Source organism: Meriones unguiculatus, chromosome 2 (assembly GCF_030254825.1).
Source record: "Meriones unguiculatus strain TT.TT164.6M chromosome 2, Bangor_MerUng_6.1, whole genome shotgun sequence".
Classification (NCBI taxonomy): Eukaryota; Metazoa; Chordata; class Mammalia; order Rodentia; family Muridae; genus Meriones; species Meriones unguiculatus.
In genome coordinates, this window is record NC_083350.1 from 35,388,982 (window position 1) to 35,408,398 (window position 19,417).

General features: G+C 38.6%; 1 protein-coding gene and 1 long non-coding RNA gene across 2 annotated transcripts in view; one reads left to right on the forward strand and one right to left on the reverse strand.

Moving 5' to 3' along the window:
• Snx2 (sorting nexin 2) overlaps positions 1–19,417 on the reverse strand; it is a 44,965-nt gene that overhangs the window by 12,104 nt on the left and 13,444 nt on the right. The window contains exons 3-9 of the mRNA XM_021663720.2: positions 15,473–15,636; positions 13,121–13,187; positions 12,811–12,854; positions 11,857–11,998; positions 8,372–8,450; positions 907–982; positions 102–215 (exon numbers count right to left, since the gene is read on the reverse strand). Of these exons, the coding sequence (XP_021519395.1) occupies positions 102–215; positions 907–982; positions 8,372–8,450; positions 11,857–11,998; positions 12,811–12,854; positions 13,121–13,187; positions 15,473–15,636 (686 nt within the window). The remainder of the gene's footprint in view (positions 1–101; positions 216–906; positions 983–8,371; positions 8,451–11,856; positions 11,999–12,810; positions 12,855–13,120; positions 13,188–15,472; positions 15,637–19,417) is intronic.
• LOC132652311 (uncharacterized) lies at positions 2,720–8,737 on the forward strand. Its single transcript, XR_009589811.1, has 2 exons — positions 2,720–2,861; positions 8,280–8,737. It is a non-coding gene; the product is annotated as an uncharacterized LOC132652311 (long non-coding RNA).

Sequence of the window (19,417 nt, forward strand, 5' to 3'; positions counted from 1 at the left end):
TAAGCAAATTAATATCCTATTTTCTGCTTGTACAGCTTTAAAATGCAATTGTTGGGCTCATTAATTCATTTCATTATTCAAGTCGAAAAATCAGCTCTTACTGCATCCGATTCATTCATCTTGATTGTCATTTTGTTGACAGCGTCGGCAGCCTTGTTCACCATCCTCAATATTCCTGCTCCACTCAGAGCCTGGGTATTAACTGCTCTCGGCAGCTGGAATTGAATGACAAATAAGGGCAAACAAACCGGTTAAAAGCCTAGAGATTTAACTGGGCACAAAAGGGATCCCCCTCCCAAAATAAAGAGAAGAGAGAGAAGAAAAGAGAAAACAGGCTGGATTTTCTTCATCCTCGTACATTTCAACAGTGAGATCTAATTTCTCCAATGCACTACTTGTACATTCTCAAAGGAAAACTTAAAAAATAGACTTTCCATTTGCTTTTCTTCTGCACGTTTACATTTAGATAGAACAAACGCTGTTTGTCAAAATGCATTAAGAAATTGCCAGGCTCTAACACAGCCACCTGTCTGCAAACACAAGCAGGCTGCTGGTGAGCAGAGATGCTTGCTCTGAGGGCTGTGCTGTGAGCTTCTAGAAAATTCGGAGACTCCTGCAAAGTTTTTGTTTTGTTTTTTGTTTGTTTGTTTTCTAAATCTCAAGCTAACAGGGCAGAGACAGTAAAATTATTTCTAATCTATTTGATTAAATCCAGTTTAAAATTTCCAAAAAAGGAACTGATCACCCTCTATTACTAAAAAGAGGTATTTGCCAATAATGCAGTTAAGCAAAACCAAAAATCCCAAAAAATGGTTTTACTGTGTCCACTGCACTAAATATTTACTGAATATCTAATCTTGTATTAGTTATGACAAATATGAATGAGACAATTTAAAGTAGAAATACCTCTGAGCTTTCCAAGAACTGCCTTAAGTCAGGATCCTGAAGCAATGTTGGATGCTTTACTGTTCTTTGAAGATACCTATATTGAAGAATTGAATTGGTCCTATTTTAGTACCATTTTAAATTGTGTTTCAACAAAAGAATAAAAATAACTAGGTAAAAGTATCTTCAATCTAATTCTTATTAGTCTGCACTCACTATAATTATCTAGAATTTTATACAATTGAACAGGATATGGTGGTACACACCTTAATCTAGAGTTTGGGAGGAAGAGGCAGGCAGATCTCTGTGAGTCTAAGGCCAGACTGGTCTACACAGCAAATTCTAGATCAGCTAGATCTACATATGAGACCCTATCTCAGAAAGATAGAGGGGAAAACAGAGAGAGACAGAGACAGATCTATATAAGACCCTATCTCAGAGAGAGAGAGACAGAGAGCAGAACTTTGAAGGAATATAATAAAAAGGTTTGTTCATTTAAAAAATACTTATTTTTATTTTAGTGCCTACATATGCTACATATATGCCAGATGCCCATGGAGGCCAGAGCTGGACTCAGTGGCAGTTGAGAGCTAGCATGTGGGACTGGGAACAAACCCAGGTCTTCTGCAGGACCACTGAGCCACCTCTATATAGCCCTTTGCTCATCATTTGAAAGGGGGACATAGTACATAGTTTATCCACTTCTCCCTATGTTTTAGTTACGAAAGGATATATGAGCTAGTGTAACAATTTTTCTCTGGGTAGAGTTAATATGTTTCCAGTTATAATTTTAGGTAATTAAATTAATATAGCACTATATGTATTTTCTTCTCAACAGGTATATTTACTAATATCTCTAAATCTGGAAACTGCCTATCAATATTTCTGCCAACTGGTAAATTTAAACAGCAATCAGAATTTGTTCCTTGGTTCTGATATGACAAGGTCTAAATTTTCTTCAATATTTCCTTTGTTTTGTTGTTTTTGAAGACAAGTTCTCATTAGGTAGCCCACACTGATCTTGCATTTGTTATTCTCCAGTGTTAGCTTACCAAGGACTGGGATTATGTGGAGCCAGGAAGCCTTGGAACTGGGGGAAGCTGGCCCGGAGCAAGAGTAAAGGTTGAGACATGTCCTAAGGGCAGAAATCTCATCCTGAGATAGGCAGGGGTGGGACTGTTTCACACAGGCCTGTGCACACAACCCTGCACCTCCATCTTTGAACACCCATTATAGTCCAGTAGCCAGGTTAAACTTCCTCTCCCCTTATAAAGTCATGTTGGTAGCACCTGGAATTCCTCCTTAGGCAAATGAGGCATCCCCAGCACCCTCCTCTCCCAATGAGATGTACACTCACCTCAAAAGCCCCTACTCACCCCCCAGAGGCTTAAGAAGCCTTTGTTCAACCCACCCCATTAAACAAGCTGTCTCACTGAAGCCTGTGTCCCTAGAGTCTGTTCTTACAGTGCTCACAGCCTGAGGTCTTTTCTGCTATCAGCAATTTCTGCTTCTGGATTCCCTTCTCAGGAGGCAGAGTGTGACTAACACTACTAGGTGTAGTCTTGCCATCCATAATAAATTATGATTTCACAGAAGTGGAAAAAGTTGGCTAGTTAATGACTTTCTTTTTTTTTTAGGGGGAGGGAGGTTTGAGACAGGGTTTCTCTGTGTAGCGTTGGGCATCATGGACTCACTCTGTAGTCCAGGCTGGCCTCGAGGTCACAGAGAACTGCCTGCCTCTGCCTCCCAGAGTGCTAGAATTACAAGTGTGTACCACTATGCCCACCCTAGTTGATTTTCATTCATCTAATTTTGTTAAAAATGTTTCCCTCAGGGCTAGAGAAATGGCTCAGCAGTTAAAAGAGCACTGGCTGCTCTTTCAGAGGTCAGAGGTTCAATTCTCAGCACCCACACTGCAGCTCACAATCATCTTTAACTCCAATTCCAGGGGATCCAATGCCCTCTTCTGGAACCAGGTGTGTATAGTGCACATTACCTCTATGTAGGATTATATATATTAAAAGTTTCCCTAGATTAATGAACACATAATGTTTTTGTTTTATTTCAAAATCTCCAGGGCTTGCTGGTCAGTCTTGCCAACTGACGTTCAGTGAGAGCTCTTCTCCCAAAAAAAATTAAGGTAGAATGTGATTTGGGAAGACGCCTCTAAACATAGATAAAGTCCACTAAACATATGTGCACACAGTGCACCAGCACACATGAATGAAGGAGCACACACAGAGATTATAAAACATGACTAGAGCTGGGGCTGGAGCGATACCTCAGCATTTAAGAGCATTGGCTGCTCTTCTAGAGGTTGCGGGGTTCAATTCCCAGCATGTACACTACAGCTTACAACCACCTGAAACTCCAGTTCCAGAGGATCCAACACTCTCTTCTGGCATTGGTTGGTACTACACACATTATACACAAATATGCACGGAGGCAAAACATTCATATACACGATTATTTTAAAAGAAGTTAAACATCAACGAACCAAGTAATCCAATTAAAAAAATGGGCTACAGAGCTAAACAGAGAATTCTCAATAGAGGAATATTGAATGGCAGAGAAACACTTAAATGTTCAACATCCTTAGCCATCAGGGAGATGCAAATCAAAACATTAAGATTTCACCTTACACCCATCAGAATGGCTAAGATGAATAACTCAAGTGACAATACATGCTGGAGAGGGTGTGGAGAAAGGGGAACCTTCTCCACTACTGGTGGGAATGTAAACTTGTACAACCACTTCAGAAATCAATCTGGTGCTTTCTCAGACAATTAGGAATAGTGCTTCCTCAAGATCTAGCTATACCACTCCTAGGCATATATCCAAAATATGCTCAATTATATAACAAGAACATTTGCTCAACCATGTTTGTAGCAGCTTTATTTGTAATAGCCAGAAGCTGGAAACAACCTAAATGTCCCTCAACGGAGGAATGGATACAGAAATTGTGGTACAATTACACACTGGACTACTACTCAGCTATTAAAAACAGGGAAATAATGACATTTGCAGGCAAATGGTGGAAACTAGAAAAGAGCATCTTGAATGAGGTAACCCAGAAGCAGAAAGACACACATGGTATCACTCATTAGTGGATATTAGACATATAATATAGGATAAACCTACTAAAATCTATACTCCTAAAGAAGCTAAACAAGGAAGACCCTAGGGAAGATGCTCAATCCTCATTCCGAAGGACAAATGGGATAGACATCGGAAGCAGGAGATGACAGGGAACAAGACAGGAGCCTACCACAAACGGTCTCTGAAAATCTCTACTGATTGAGGTAGCTAAGCAGAGGTTAAGACTCATAGCCAAACTTTGGGCAGAGTGCAGAGAATCTAAGGAAAGAAGGGGGAGACAGAAAGACCTGGAGGGGACAGGAACTCCAAAAGGAGACCAACAGAGCCACAATAACTGAGCCCTGGGGGCCCTGAAGAGACTGATACCCCAACCAAGTACAATGCATGGAGAGGACCTAAAACTCCAGCTCAGATGTAGCCCATAGATTCAGTATCCTAGTGGGGTCCCTAGTAAGGGGAGCAGGGACTTTCTCTGGCATGAACTCAGTGACAGGCTCTCTGATCACCTTCCCCTGGGGTGGGGGAGGGGTACAGCCTTGCCAGGCCACAGAGGAAGGCAGTGCAACCAGTCCTGATGAGACCCGATAGGCTGGGGTTATATAGAGGGGGAGGAGGACCTCCCCTATCATGGACTAAGGGAGGCAAATAGGGGGAGAAGAGGGAGGAAGGGTGGGATTCAGAGGAGATGAGGGAGGGGGTCACAGCCCAGATAAAAATTTAACAAATTGTAATAAATGATAATTTTTAAAAAGCCATTTAACAGGTAGGGGCACATGTGGGACAAGGCCAACTTACAGGACTCAGTTTTCTCTATTCTTCATATGAATTTGGAAGATCACTCTCAAGTTGTCAGGCTTGGTAGCCATTACCTTTTCCCGATAAGCCATCTTGCCAGCCCACATATTTCTTTATGAAAAATGCTATAAGAAGTCTTATAAAATTGAACTGTTTGGTTTTGTTTTTCTGAGATAGAGTCTCACTATGTCGCCCTGGCTGGTCTGGTCCTCGATATGTAAAGTAGACTACCCTCGAACACAGAGAACAGCCTGTCCAAGGCTCCCCAGTGCTGAGATTAAACACACTTGACAATATTTAACTTTGGTAAATTATGTTATGAAAATTCAGCTGACAATGGGTCTCATTTTATCCTGGCAGATATAAGCTTCCTGAGGAAACAATCTCAGAAAATATTTGAGAAAAATAGGGTTTTTCTGTGTAGTGTTGTCTGTCCTAGAAATCACTATAGACCAGACTGACCTCAAACTCAAGATCCACCTACCTCTGCCTCCTGGGTGCTAGGATTAAAGGAGTGACAATCACCACCTGGCATAAAATGTTTTAAGAGCTACAGGGAAGGAAATAAATAAAAAAAATACTGTGGCTTTTGTAATGTTAAACTTAAGAACAGGGTTTTAAACAATGAACATTTATAAACACATGACAACTCAGAATGAGGCCCGAGTTCAAAGAAAAAAGGAAATGAAACATAGAAACAGAAAGAGTGTGATATAAAAGCAAGTATGAAGAGAAAGAGTAACACGTAAAAGGCAGCCTAAGCTCATGCCAGCATCACACTCCTAAGAGAGACCAGCAGCAACTCAGATCTGCTTTAAGAAGAATGAACTGAGAATAATAATTTAGGCTTTCCAGATTCTACTTATGCTTAGACAAAACAAAAAAAGACAGCTGTATAAAATCCTTAAGATAAATAGAGTTAAAAATAATCTCTCTTACTTTAAAATCAATGTCAACAAAAACAAGTCTGGGTCTTAGATGACAATCACCTGTTTATTGAACAGACATTTGCTGAGCACTGAATACATGCTATTCTGATGTCCTAGAATCCATCAGCATGCAAAAGTTATTAATATCTCTTTCTTCATGGAACTTACATTTTGGTACTAGGAGACAGATAACAGGCTATAAACATAACAATCACATAAATTACATAATATATAACATGAACAAGCCTTGTGAGAAAAGAAGAATGAATGGGTCACATAGGGCCAAGTACATAAGATGTGTTCTTTGCCAATTTAGATAGGTACAATAAAGCCAGTTGTCAGAACAGGCTTTTGAACATTTAAACTTGAAAGGATAATGAGATTTAGATGCGTAAAAGGTAGAAATGCCTCAGTCTCCAAACAAAAGGGTCACTGCAACCCAGAGGAAAGGGAGTGACAAAACAGACTTAAAAGATACAGGTAACAACAAAATCAATGAGCAGTACAGGTCAGGTATGAATCCATAATCAAACATAAGAACCTGAGTCTTACTAAGTGAAATTAAAAGTTAGTGCAATCTATTGCAGAGTAGTTTTGTTTGTTTTTGAAACTGTCTCATATAGCCCAGGCTGGCCTCAAACTCTCTATGTAACTGAGGATAACCTTGAACTCTTAATCCTTCTCCTTCTACTTCCCAGGTACAGTGATTACAAGCTTTCGAAACCACTACCAGCACAATCTGTGTTTTTTGTTGTTGTTGTTTTTTTGGTTTTTTTTTGGTTATTTTGAGACAGGAGTTCTCTGTGTAGCCTTGGCTGTCCTGGACTCACTTTGTAGACCAGGACAGCCTAGAACTCCCAGAGACCTGACTCTGCCTCCCAGAGTGCTAGGATTGCAGGTGTGTGCATCACTGTGCCCAGCTCCAAATTGTTTTAAAGGGATTATTCTATACATTCTGAGAAAGGAAAGAGGAGAGGAGAGAAGGGGAGGGGAGAAAAGGGGAGGGGAAGGGAGAAAAGAAAAGAAAGAGAATAATTGAAAAAAAAATAGAAGGAATAATTCTGATGCAATTTATGTCATTTTGAATAATTAGATTTTCTCTTCAGTCTTTTAAATTTAAAAATAGTAACCACACATTCTTTGTTTGTTTGTTTGAGGCAGGGTCTCTCTCAATTCTGCTCTCACTATGCAGACCAGGGTGGCCTTGAACTCACAGAATTCCACTTGCTTCTGCCTCCCAATTCCTGGGATTAAAGATGTGTGCCACCACAAACTACATATTCTTTAGCTTTTGTTTGTTTATGTTTAAATTTTTAAAAATTGAGCCTGGTGTGGTGTGGTGGTGCAGGCCTGTTAAGCCCAGCAATTAGGGAGGCAGAGGCAGGCAGACCTCTGAATTCAAGGCCAGCCAGCTTTATACTGTAAAGTTGGGTTCTAACAGTCTCACTTCTTTTTTTTTATCATTTCAGCACAGTAAGAAAGGATTATATGTTAAGACACTAGGAGTGGGAATATTCCCACCCTTTTAGCCTGCCACTAAAAATGTATGTTTTAGGACAAGTATGACAGTGCACACCTTTAATCCCAGTACTGTGGGAGGCAGAAGGCAGACTGATCTCTATGTTTGAGATCAAACTGGGACTACACAGTAAGACCTTGTCTCAAAAAGGAAAGAATAAAAGCAAGTCTTTAAATCTATAGGGCAAGTATAATTACGTACTCTAAAAGAAGATAGAACATATCTATTATTAGTTTTTACATATAATAAATCTAAGCAAGGAGTAACATTACCATCCACTAATGTCAAAATCAAGTACAAAAAAAAAATGACAGGACATGCACACACTGTTTTCACTATTTTACACTGCTTATATCAAATAATTCAGACAAAAAGTTAATGTAGGGCTGTAGGAATGGCTCAATAGTTATTATAAACAGTTGTTCTCGGAGAGGACACAGACCTGGTTCCCAGCACCCACACAGTGGTCACAACCATCTGTAACTCCAACCCCTCTTCTGACCTACAAGGCACCAAGCTTGCATGTAGTACACATATTTACATTCAGGCAAAACACTCATATATTAAAGTAAACAAATCTAATTTAAAAAATCAATTTAGACAAACTATAAATTATTAAAATGGTAGGCAAAATATGGCATAATTAAAATAGTAGATGAGTATGGCATAACTTTCTAAGAATCTAAATAATTTATATCTGTTGGTTTGGGGAGGGGCTATGCTGAGGGTATGAGTCAAGCCCTCATAAATGTGATATAAGCATCTCTCCAGAGAGCACCATTCTCTTCCTTGTTTTTGCTTGTATTGAGAGACTGGGTCCTTCCATGTAGCCCAGCACATGCCCAGGTTATAAGCCCTCCTACCAATCTACTGAATACCGGGAAGGCAGGAGTGTGCAACACACATGGTTTTGCTAGACATTCTATGAAGTGTTCCTGCAAGCACAACTTTCATGCTTCCCTCTTACAACTACAGCCATTTTTTAGGGCTCCTGGTGAAGATGGTATAATCCTAACATCAACTGATTAATTCCTTTATTTTCCTACTTATAGCATCTTACAGAAGAAACAGGTGTCCTGCTGTTAGACCACAAAGCTGAAGATAATAAAAGCATGGCAACAGTGGTGCTGCACCTCAAAATTACCTCTCCAGCGCCGCTCTTCGTTTTTCTACAAACTCGGTGGACGATGAATCTTCTTTACCTACTTTGACCTTGGTCATCCCTTTGAAGAAGTTGGATGAGATTCATAAGAATTTCAGATCATTATTAACAGACCATCATAACATCTTCATACTTGATAGTGATGTCCCTATGCTGGTAACTGGAATCTTACTTAGAATAAGCCATTCTGAAGTATTACATCTTATCATGTGTTAATATCCCTAATTAGTGAATAAATATCTACAGCAGTAGAATGTAAATAAAGCACAATAAGCTATATTTGTGGGTTTCAAACCCATTCAGTAAATTTATACAAAAGCTTACATAAAAATATCAGAATTTGTGGTATTTCACACTTTTTTTTTTTGGTTTCTGAGACGGGTTTCTCTGTATAGCCTTTGCTGTCCTGGACTTGCTTTGTAGACCAGGGCTGGCCTCGAACTCACAGCAATCCACCTGCCTCTGGCTCCTGAGTGCTGGGATTAAAGGTGTGTACCACCATGCCTGGCTATTATTTCACACTTTAAAAAACTCAAATGTTTTATATTTCAAGTGTATTTTTTCCCTATCCCTGGGACTTGAACCCAAGGCTTCTTGAATGCTACACAAGTGCTCTACCTCTGACCTAGATCCCAGCTTAATTTTTTTCTACATTTTTTTTAAAAAAGATTTCATTATTTACTTCTGTGTTTGTACATTTTGTTATCTACACATGCATACATAGATATTGCAGAAGCCAGATTAATCAGATCCTCTGGAGCTGGAGTTACAGGCAGTTGTAAAAGGCCCAATAAGGGTCCTGGTAAGCAAACTCCAGCTGCTCTTTGCAACAGTAGCAAGCACTTTTAACTGCTGAGCCATCTCCTTAGGCCCCATTCCTACATTTCAAGACATCTAAAGGAGTTTAAAAAACTATAGTCAGTGAGCGTCAATAAAGGTCTTTATGGAATGATGAAATGTGTTAAATGTAATTAATGAATTTGCTAATGCTTTCCCTGCTGCTGAGCTAGGATGTTGTCATGTATATTCTGCTGTCTTGTTTTATTTTTTGTTTTTTCATTTGTGTCTTTGTTTCATAGAGCCAAGATCTCAACTATGTAGCTTATGCTGACCTGCACATCCTGATCCTCCAGCCTGAGGCTCCCCAGTGCTAGCATTGTAAAAATGCACTCATGCCAGGTTGTTGCTTTTCTAGTAGTTTAAAAGGAATTGTGTTTTTAACTCAACCAAGTTGTTAACACAGACTCCATTCAGTGGCAGTTACAGCTTCCCAGAAAGCTACTATTTGTAACCTACTATCCCTCAAGAGATATATTACTTCAAAAATCTGCACACCTACACAACTGTGGTGACAGATGCCTATAATCCCAGAACCTGAGAGAATGAGGTAGGGGGATTGTGAGTTTGGGCCAGCCTGCGCTACACAGCAAGACTGACTCTAAGCAAACAAATAAATAAATGGATGGATGGGTGAATGAGTGAGTGGAGCAAGCAAGCAAACTGAGCATGGTGGTCCACATCTAAAATGTAAACACCGGGAAGGCATAGAAGGATCAGGAGCTCAGGGTTATCCTTCATACACACTGGGTTTAAGGCCAATCCCAGCTACAGGAGACCCTATCTTAAAAAACAAAACAAACTCAGCACATAAACCCACCACAAGCTATGAAACTAAAGGGATTACCTTTTATTTTTTAGACAATATATAGTCATTCAAAAATTGTCAAAAATATGTGGTGTTACGAAAGGCATAATTGCTTCTCTACTAGTTATCTGCCAGAAAGTTCAAAGATTAATCTGCTACTTACTTTTAACTGTTCACAATTTTTGGAGAAAACTGTTTTATTACACTATCTGATTATATATACAAGTATACATATACATAGAAACATATCACACATACATGTACTTGCCTCAGAACATTTTTGGAATGAAATGGTATTCAAACAGTATAGACCACTTTATTTATTTATTTAGTTTAGTCTTAACGATCTAGTCCGTTTATTTATTGAGTCTTATACAGCCTAGGCTTGCCTCGAACTTGCTGTGTAGCCAAAGATGACTGAACGTGAGTCTCCTGTCTAGCTGAGTGCTAGGAATCAAACCCAGGAATCTGTCAGCAAGGCTTCATTTCCAGGTAAACTTAGCCCATTATAGATGCCTCTTAGGCGATTCTGAAACAGTGCAGTATTGTTATTTAAAAGTAGACCCTGGGCCTACAGAAACAATTTAGTAGTGCTGTGTGCCTGGCGTGCTGAAGAGACTGAGCTCAGTCCCACCTCAAAAAACTAACCCTAAATTCTTTTATTTAAGGGTTAGGAAAACATGACATATTCATTTGAGCACATCAAGCTTCAAAATTATAAATTATAAAATTACTTTTTAAGTCAAACACTTAATAAAACTAATAATCAGCAAAATATATTTTAAATATATTTCAGAGCAATAATTTTGAGTGTAAAGAAAATGAAAATGGGGTCAGTACCTAGGACTTAATCAGACTGGTAATAACCTATAAATTTTAAGATATAAGTTTTAAAAGTGGAATACTGGTGGCCAGTGAGCCGGCTCAGTGTATAAAGATGCTTGCTGCCAACCCTGAGTTCAGCCCCAGTGATCCACATAAAATGAGAGCACTGACTCTTCCATAAATTGTCCTGCCCTCCACACACGTGGTAGCAAGAGTTACATCCCCAACACACACAATAAATAAAATAGCAAAATTTTTATACTAAAGATAATGAAGGCTTTCTGCTTAAAAGAAGTAATTTTCCTCATTTTAATAACTAAGTCTGCTGGACATGGTGGTGCATGCCCTTAATCCCAGCATCAGCAGGCAGAGGCAGGCGAATCACTGTGAGTTGGATGCCAGCCTGGTCTACAAAGTGAGTTCCAGGACAGTCAAGGTTCTGTTATACAGAAAAGCTCTGCCTCAAGAAACCAAACAAAACAAAACAAAAAAAACCCCTATGCCCTTACTGCTGGTATTAATTAGAAGAAATGTGTTTTGTTTTGCTCACTAAACCTGACTGGAAACCCATTATGTAATAAACTAAGATGAAATTAATTGGTCTTAGATAAGCAAGGCTAAACTGAACTTCTCTTTGGACAATATATAACTGAGCTCCAAACAACATCTAGCTCTTGGAGAAAACATTAATGTGTTAACACCATTAAGCATCACCAGAGCAGGGCTCAGTAAAATTGGTATTCTAATGATCCTAGAAAGTTAGTTTCTAACACCTTCAATTTGGTCAGTTCCAACTCAATATTTAACGACTAAAAATTTATGTGTTAAAAATTGAAACTGTAAGTTACCCATTCTTCAGGGATCTGCAGGACCTGAATACATCTAAACCTGCACTTCTAGACAGGGGCCTGACTGAGGATGATTAAGGAACGCGCAAACCACAGCAGCAAAAGCTGAGTTAGAGACAGTAAAACGTAATACTCTAACTTGTGCTTACCCACTATACTCTTTTCTGGGGCTGGGGGCACAATGTGACCGACATGCAGGTACTTGCTCGCTAATTTGCTGTGCAGACCAAGAAAGTCACTGAATCTTCTTTTGACTGAAAATTCACTCTTACTGAACATGGAAAGAGAAGTCTACAAATGAAAAAAAGGCATTTCACATCGTTAATAGGAAGCAATCATTTACAAATGAAGGTTGCACATAACTTCAAGTTTGCAAACAAAACAGAGTACCTAATGTGGCTTACAGATTAAAAAACAACAGTGGGTTGTGGTGGCACAAGGCTTTAGCCCCAGCAAGAGGGAGGTAGAGGCCGGTGGATCTCTGTTGAGTTCAAGAACAGCCTGGTCTACAAAGAGAGTCCAGGACAGCCAAGGCTACACAAGGAACCCTGTCTTGAAAAACCAACCAACAGACAAAAAACAAAGACAAAAACGAACAAACAAAAAAACTGCAGTGGCCTTTCAACTGGACATCCTGACCTGTACTTGGATTGTCCCAATTCACACTGAATTAAGACAGAGCTGTCCCAAGGAAAATCTGATAGTGCCAAGCTTTTGTCTGAACTTCCCTAACAGCTCTCTAGTTACGCTAAGGAAGAAACCAAAACTCCTTAATGAGGCTCCTTGAAATACAGGAAGCCTTGTGGCTCACAAACTCAGTCTTGAGTCACTAACAGATAAGACTCTAGAAAGGAAGACTCTTGACTTTGGGCTTTTATACAAGCAAAAATTTTGCCGGAAAGAAGCATCCTGTTTCTCCCTCCCATCCCCACCTCGTCACCCACTCACCTATGCCTCAGTTTAGAACTACTTTGGCCATGCCTGACCCTCAGATCCAGCTTAGCTTACTTTACTCCCTGCATATTCTAGCTCTTATGCTCACACACTATCTACTACCCCACGCGAGGGGCCAACACTTTTTATTAAAGAAGCAGAAAGCTCACCTTTGTGGTCACTCTATATGCCATGTAAGCATTCATGCCATCACCTGTAATGAAAACAAGTCAAAGAATATCATTACAATTCAAATGCTTGGGCTACATAGAGGTAAGCAGTGGAACACTAGCCTAGTGTGTGTAAGACCCTGGTTTTAACCCCTAGTACCACCAAAATGATTAAAAAATAAATTAATTAAATATTTCAAAATAAAATATAAAAAAATTTTAAAAATACTATAACCATACACTTAAGGGGAAAACTACAGTATATAACAATTAATCTAATCAAAAAGAAGTACAAAATATGATGACTCACCAACTTTTTCTGGATCTGACACACCAATTTCTATATCAAAAATGTCTCCATTTGCTTCTTCATCAATCTAGAATTTAAAACAAGCATTTCAGCTGGGTGGTGGTGGTGCAAGCCTTTGATCCCATCACTTGGGAGGCAGAGGCATGTGGAGTTCAAGGCCATCTTGGTCTACAGAGTGAGTTCCAGCAAAGCCAGGGCTACAGAGAAATTCTGACTCAAAAAAACAAAACAAAATCAAATAAACAAAAAAACACCCCAAGCATTTTAAATACATTATAGGAAGAGTTTGTAGGAAGGTCAGCTGGGCGTGTCATTCAAGAGGTAGCATGCCTGCCTAGCATAAGCAAGGCCCTGGATTCTATTTACAGCACTGAACACAAGCAAAAATCAAAGAATAAGACATCTCAGAGTATTAAACGGCCAAAATGTCAAGGCAATATTAGTACTATGAAGCTATAACAAAAGCATATTTTCCTAACCATCTTTCTTTTCAAAGTCACATGTTATAGAGACCTTAAGCTAATCTTCCCTACATACACACTGTGATCCAAAAAAGTGTTATAAAGGGCTAAGTGGACAGTTCAATAATTCTCACAAAATGAGCTCATCTTTTGAACCAGAACCTAAATGAGAAATGCAAGCAAAGCAACTAGTACAGCCCCAAAGACAGCCTTCCAGCTCGCCTTCCGGTCACAACCGCCTTACCCTGCCAGCACAGACACTGCCTGATATCTAACGGCACATATATTGTTCACTAACTACCTGCTTTTTAAGTTCACATCATGGAATCAAACAATATAGTACTCACTTATCTCTTTGTATTATTTTTGGAAGGGTGTTCACATGTTTGTATATAGGCATTATTTAATCATGATTATATTGGTTGTACATTTCTAGTTAAATAATTTTAAAATGTTTTATATTTAAGATAACCTCCACACCATGATTTATTTTCTTCTCCAAATGTGCCTTATTATAAACTATTGCTGTGTCTTGATAACTCTATCCTTCATAAAGCAAAAGAATTAGCAGGTTATGAAAATGCAACTTAAAGCTAGGGGTGGTGGTGCACACCTGTAATCCCAGCAGAGATAGAGGCAGGCAGATCTCTCTGAGTTTGAAGTCAGCCTGGTCGACAAAGTGAGTCCAGGACAGCCAAGGCTACACAGAGAAATCTTGTCTCAAAAAAAAAAAAAAAAGAAAGAAAATGCAACTTAAATTGATCTGTACTTCTTTCTTTTAAAAATAAAAGCTTGAATAAGTTCATAAAGAAATAAAGATAAAAGCTTCAGCTGGACATGAAGCTAAAAGGTAAACCACTAGCTTATCATACAAGAGCCCCAGGGTTCAATATTTAGCACTGAAAAAAAAAAGATAAATGCTAGGTAGCAATCTTAATATCAATAGTATGGGGGCTGGAGAGATGGTTCAGAAATTAAGAGCACTGTCTGCCCTTCCAAAGGTCCTTAGTTCAATTCTCAGCAACATGGTGGTTCACAACCATCTACAATAAGATTTGGTGCCCTCTTCTGGCCTGTAGGCATACATACAGGCAAGTACTATAATAAAGAAAGAAAGAGGGTTTCCATAGTATTCATTGCATGGTCTATCAAAGAACATTCCTCACAACACAACTTTAAGTACTTTCACCCCTCACCTTTTCAACATAGGAACCCTCAGGTATACACTATTATCCTAAGACCACAAATGTCAAATATCATGATTTAATCATCAAACACTTTTTTTTTTTTTTTGGTAGCTCTGGGGGTAGAATCTTGAGTCATGAGCGTATGAGGCAAGCACTCTACAACTGAGTTACACTCCAGCTTCCAACTCTTTGATTTAGGAAGGTTAAGTGGTAGGGCTCAGTGGGATGAATCATTTAGAAAGGTTAAGACAAGAGCATTGTTGTGAGTTTGAAGTCAGTTGAGACAATGTGAGTTCCAGCCCAGCCAGGGCTACAGAGTAAAAAAAGACCATGTCTCAAAAGTCAAACCAAACCAGAACAGCAACAGCAAAAATGTAGAGAATATGCCAGGTCAATTGAGACATACACAGAGAGAATGATATGAATGTGTTTCAATACCAGCTCTCATTATGTAACCCTAGTTGGGTTAGACCTCACTTGTAAAATCAAGCTGTGACTTCTAACAAACGGAGATCTACCCACCTATGCCTCCCAGTGCTGGGATTAATGACATGTGCAATCATGTCTTTCTTCTTAGTATAGTTTTTCCATATAAAATGTCTGAAAGGCTTTAATGAAGAATAATTAACAGGAGAGAGGTACTGCATAGGGAATAACATTGCATTCTTTACATATTAACCCAGAATTATAAATGTTTCCCATACCTCTTCCCTAGATCTATCAAAGATCACTGGAGCAGAAATACTCTTTGATTCGATTCTAGGAGCAATGAGTGCAGTGGGAGTGACAGGAGTGACTGCAGGAGATGGCTCAGAGGACAGGATGGGCTCTCTTTCTGGACTGTCCAAAGAAACTTCTTCTGTGGCTTCTAGACATAAATTAAACAAGTTAATCAAGGAAATTACAGCATATAGCAGCTCATGAGATATACAAACATATCTACACACAAGTCTCAAACAGACCATGACCTAGAAGTTACCACTACAAAGTGACTCTAATTATTTAGTTGTTTATGAAACTTTACAACAAATAGGAACGGTGCTGATTTTATAAAGAGAATAATCCACATTCACTTTGTATCGATAATACATTTTACATGTGATAACTTACCTTTCAAACATTTTATTCAAGCTAATATGATTATTTCATACAAATGAAAACACATTTTATAGCAAAAGACTACCTTTAACTATCTCAATTGGAATTAAAAATCTGTTAAGGAAAACCTATCAAGTTAGTAATCTAAAGCAATTAATTGCTAAAGATTACTGGATATTAGTTGAATATACAAATATGACACAAAGCAAAGAGATGTTTAGGTTTTAATTTTAAATGCTCATTCACTTGAAACATCTAAAATTAAATATATTTAAAATAAAGCCACATCAATAAACTGAATGTCTACACACTAGATAGTACTGTGCTAAATGCAATGAAGAAACACAAAGAAATGGAAAAAAAAATCATACCTGCCCTCAGGGAGTTTATAATCTAGTTGAGAAAACAAGACATGTGGAATGTTAAATAATAGTAAAAGACTTACAAGAACAATAAAGAATGTTATAAGACATTCAATTACTATTTGAACAGTAGAAACAAACACTATAATTGGAGTAGACATAGGAGTCAATATACTTCAGGGTAGGGAAAATCAGAAATAGTCTGTGACTCCGATTTGAGATGGTTTAAATAGGTACAGGAAGTAGTTGGAGAAAAATTCCATGCAAACAGAATACCAGCATAAGTAAAAAGAAGGAGGAGGAAGAAGAGTAAGAAGAAGAAGGAGAAGAAGGAGAAGAAGGCCAAGACAGTGAAATCTAACAGTAAACCTAACACAAAGCAGTCCTTTAGGCTTATAAATTTGATACCAAAAGATGAAGATGTAATTATAAGGCAAACAAGAGATCAACTAATGGTTTTCAGCCTAAGGTTTCTGCATTCTTAGGATTTAGGAAAAACAGTAATTGTGGTCAGTGAGTCACTTTAAGCAGTCAAGTTGAAATTACACAGGCTGACATCTTATCAAGCTATTTAGACTATTTCATGTTGACAAGATAACTGGTATGAATTCTTTATATTTTTGAATTAAAAGAAAAATGATTAATAACTAAAGTCTTCCAAACTATGGAAAACAAAGGGAAAAAAATAAACTACAGATACAACGGACTACATATCTACATATGACCCTGAGGAACAAACTAAAAGTCTTTGAAAACTGCTGGCATTTATTACTCTTAAAAAAAAAAAAAAAAGAAAGAAAGAAAAAGAAATGAAAACAGTGTCAGAGAATGGCTCATTGGATAAAGGTGCTTTCCAGCAAGCCTGACAATTTGAGTTTGATCCTTGGGACCGACATGATTGATAGAGAGCTAACTTCTACAAATGATCCTCTAACCTCCATACACGTGCTATGGTATGTACAACACACATAAATACACCCAAATAAATAAATTTAATAAGAAAAAATTTAAAGCAGGGGGTGGTGGTGCACACCTGTAATTCCAGCACTTGGGGAGGCAGAGACAGGTGGATCTCTGTGAGTTCAAGGTCAACATAGTCTACAAAGTAAGTGCAGGACTGCCAAGGCTACACAGAAAAACCCTGTCTCCAAAAACAAGCAGAAAAGAAAAGAAAAGAAGGGGGAGGGAGAAAGGGAGGGGAGGGGAGGGAAGGGAAGGGAAAAGAGAAAAGAGAAAAGAGAAAAGAGAAGAGAAGAGAAGAGAAGAGAAAAAAGAAAAGAGAAAAGAAAAGAGAAAAGAAAAGAAAAGAAAAGAAAAGAAAACAAACTTAAGAGATTAAAATAGTCAATACTGGTAGGCAGATAGGTAGATTTCTGAGTTTGAGGTCTGATCTACATAGTGAGATTCCTGTCTAAAAAAAAAAAACAAAAAACATGACAGGTGGTGGTGGCACATGCCTTTATTCCCAGCACTTGGGAGGCAGAGGCAGGTGGGTGTCTTGAGTTCAAGGCCAGCCTGGTTTACATAGAGAGTTCCAGGTGAGCCAAGGTTACAGAGAAACTCTGTCTCAAACAACAACAACAAAACCCACCACACACACACAGACACACACACACAAGTCAACAATCTGAGAAAGTAAAAAGCATCAAAACTCGGCAGGACAGATGGTTCAGTGGTTAAGAGCACTGGCAGCTCTTCCAGAAGGCTCAGGTTCATTTCCCAGAACCCACATGGCAGTTCACAGTTATCCATAGCTCCAGTCCCAGGGAATCTACTCTTCCAGCCTCTACAGGCACTACTACATACACCTGGTACACATATATAAGTGCAGACAAAACACTAGTACACATCAACATAAATAAATCTTAAAAAAAAAAAAGAAAGAAACCAAAGTATGAGTTTATAAAGGATCAAGGCATCAACATGAGTGTAAGCAGCACAGCCCCCTCAGGCCCCATGAACTCCCGAGGAAGCACTGCTACAGCAAAACACACAAACAATAACAAATTCCACTGACACCACTTTGAACTCAGAGGTTCCCAACAGGGTTGCATGTCAGATATTTACATTGTAATTCATAGCAGTAGCAAAACTGCAGTTATAAAGTACCACCGAAATAATTTAATGGTTAGGGGTCAGTACAACATGAGGAACTGTGTTTTAAAGGGTCGCAGCATTAGAAAGACTGAGAAAACACTAGTTTAAACCAACCAAAGCTTTTCAATCATATTTTATTACATTGATGCTAGGTTTTGCTTGCTTGAACTAGTAGCTGCTTCAACAGCAATGGACTAGGAACTTAAAGTAAGGCTAAGCATGATCTAAGCAGCTAATATGGAAGAAGAAGAAATCAAGTGCCTCAGCTTAGATTCAACATACTGATGGTCTGCCTTAAATTTGGTTTGTTGTTGCTCTTGTTTGATTTTGACTTTTCAAGATAGGGTTTCTGTGTGTATTCCTGGCTATCCTGGAACTCTTGTCGCCCAGAGTTCCTAGCTACGAAATCACAGAGATCCATTCGCCTGCCTCTGCTGTAATTAAGGTTGTGTGTTTGGTCTTTAAGACAAGGTCTCATGAAATCTCTAATTCATGTTACTGAGATCCATCTGATTCTGCAGACGCCACCTCCTAAGTTCTGGAACTGAAGTGTGTTGTCACTATGTTCAGACTTTAAATTGCAAATACAGAGGGTTCAGCTTAAAGGTTAAGGAAGACATAGAGCTATATCTTGAGTTGAATAAACATGGATTTTCTCAATATTCAGGCATTCTCTTCATCATATTCTTCTATATGAAAAGAGATCTCATTAAATGCATTATAAATATGAACAAAGTGCAGTATTACACAAAAATGTCTTAGATCAACTATGTCATTATAAAACACAGCTAAGTTAAACTGTAAAACATAAAAATTATTTTATTTACAATTTAAATTTCAAATTGTTGTATGATTTGTGCATGGCTGTGCAGGAATACATGCCACAGAGTACATGTAGAGGTCAGAGGACAACTTTCAGGAGTCAGTTCTCTCACTTCTGAGGGGTCACCAGATCAAACTCAAGTATAGTCAAGATTGTACAGACAGAACTTCACCCACTGATTTCTTCTCACTAGCCCCAAATTATTTAGTTTTAAACAAAAATTGACAATACATTGTTGTTCATTTAGTCCGTCCTTCCTTTCTTCCCTG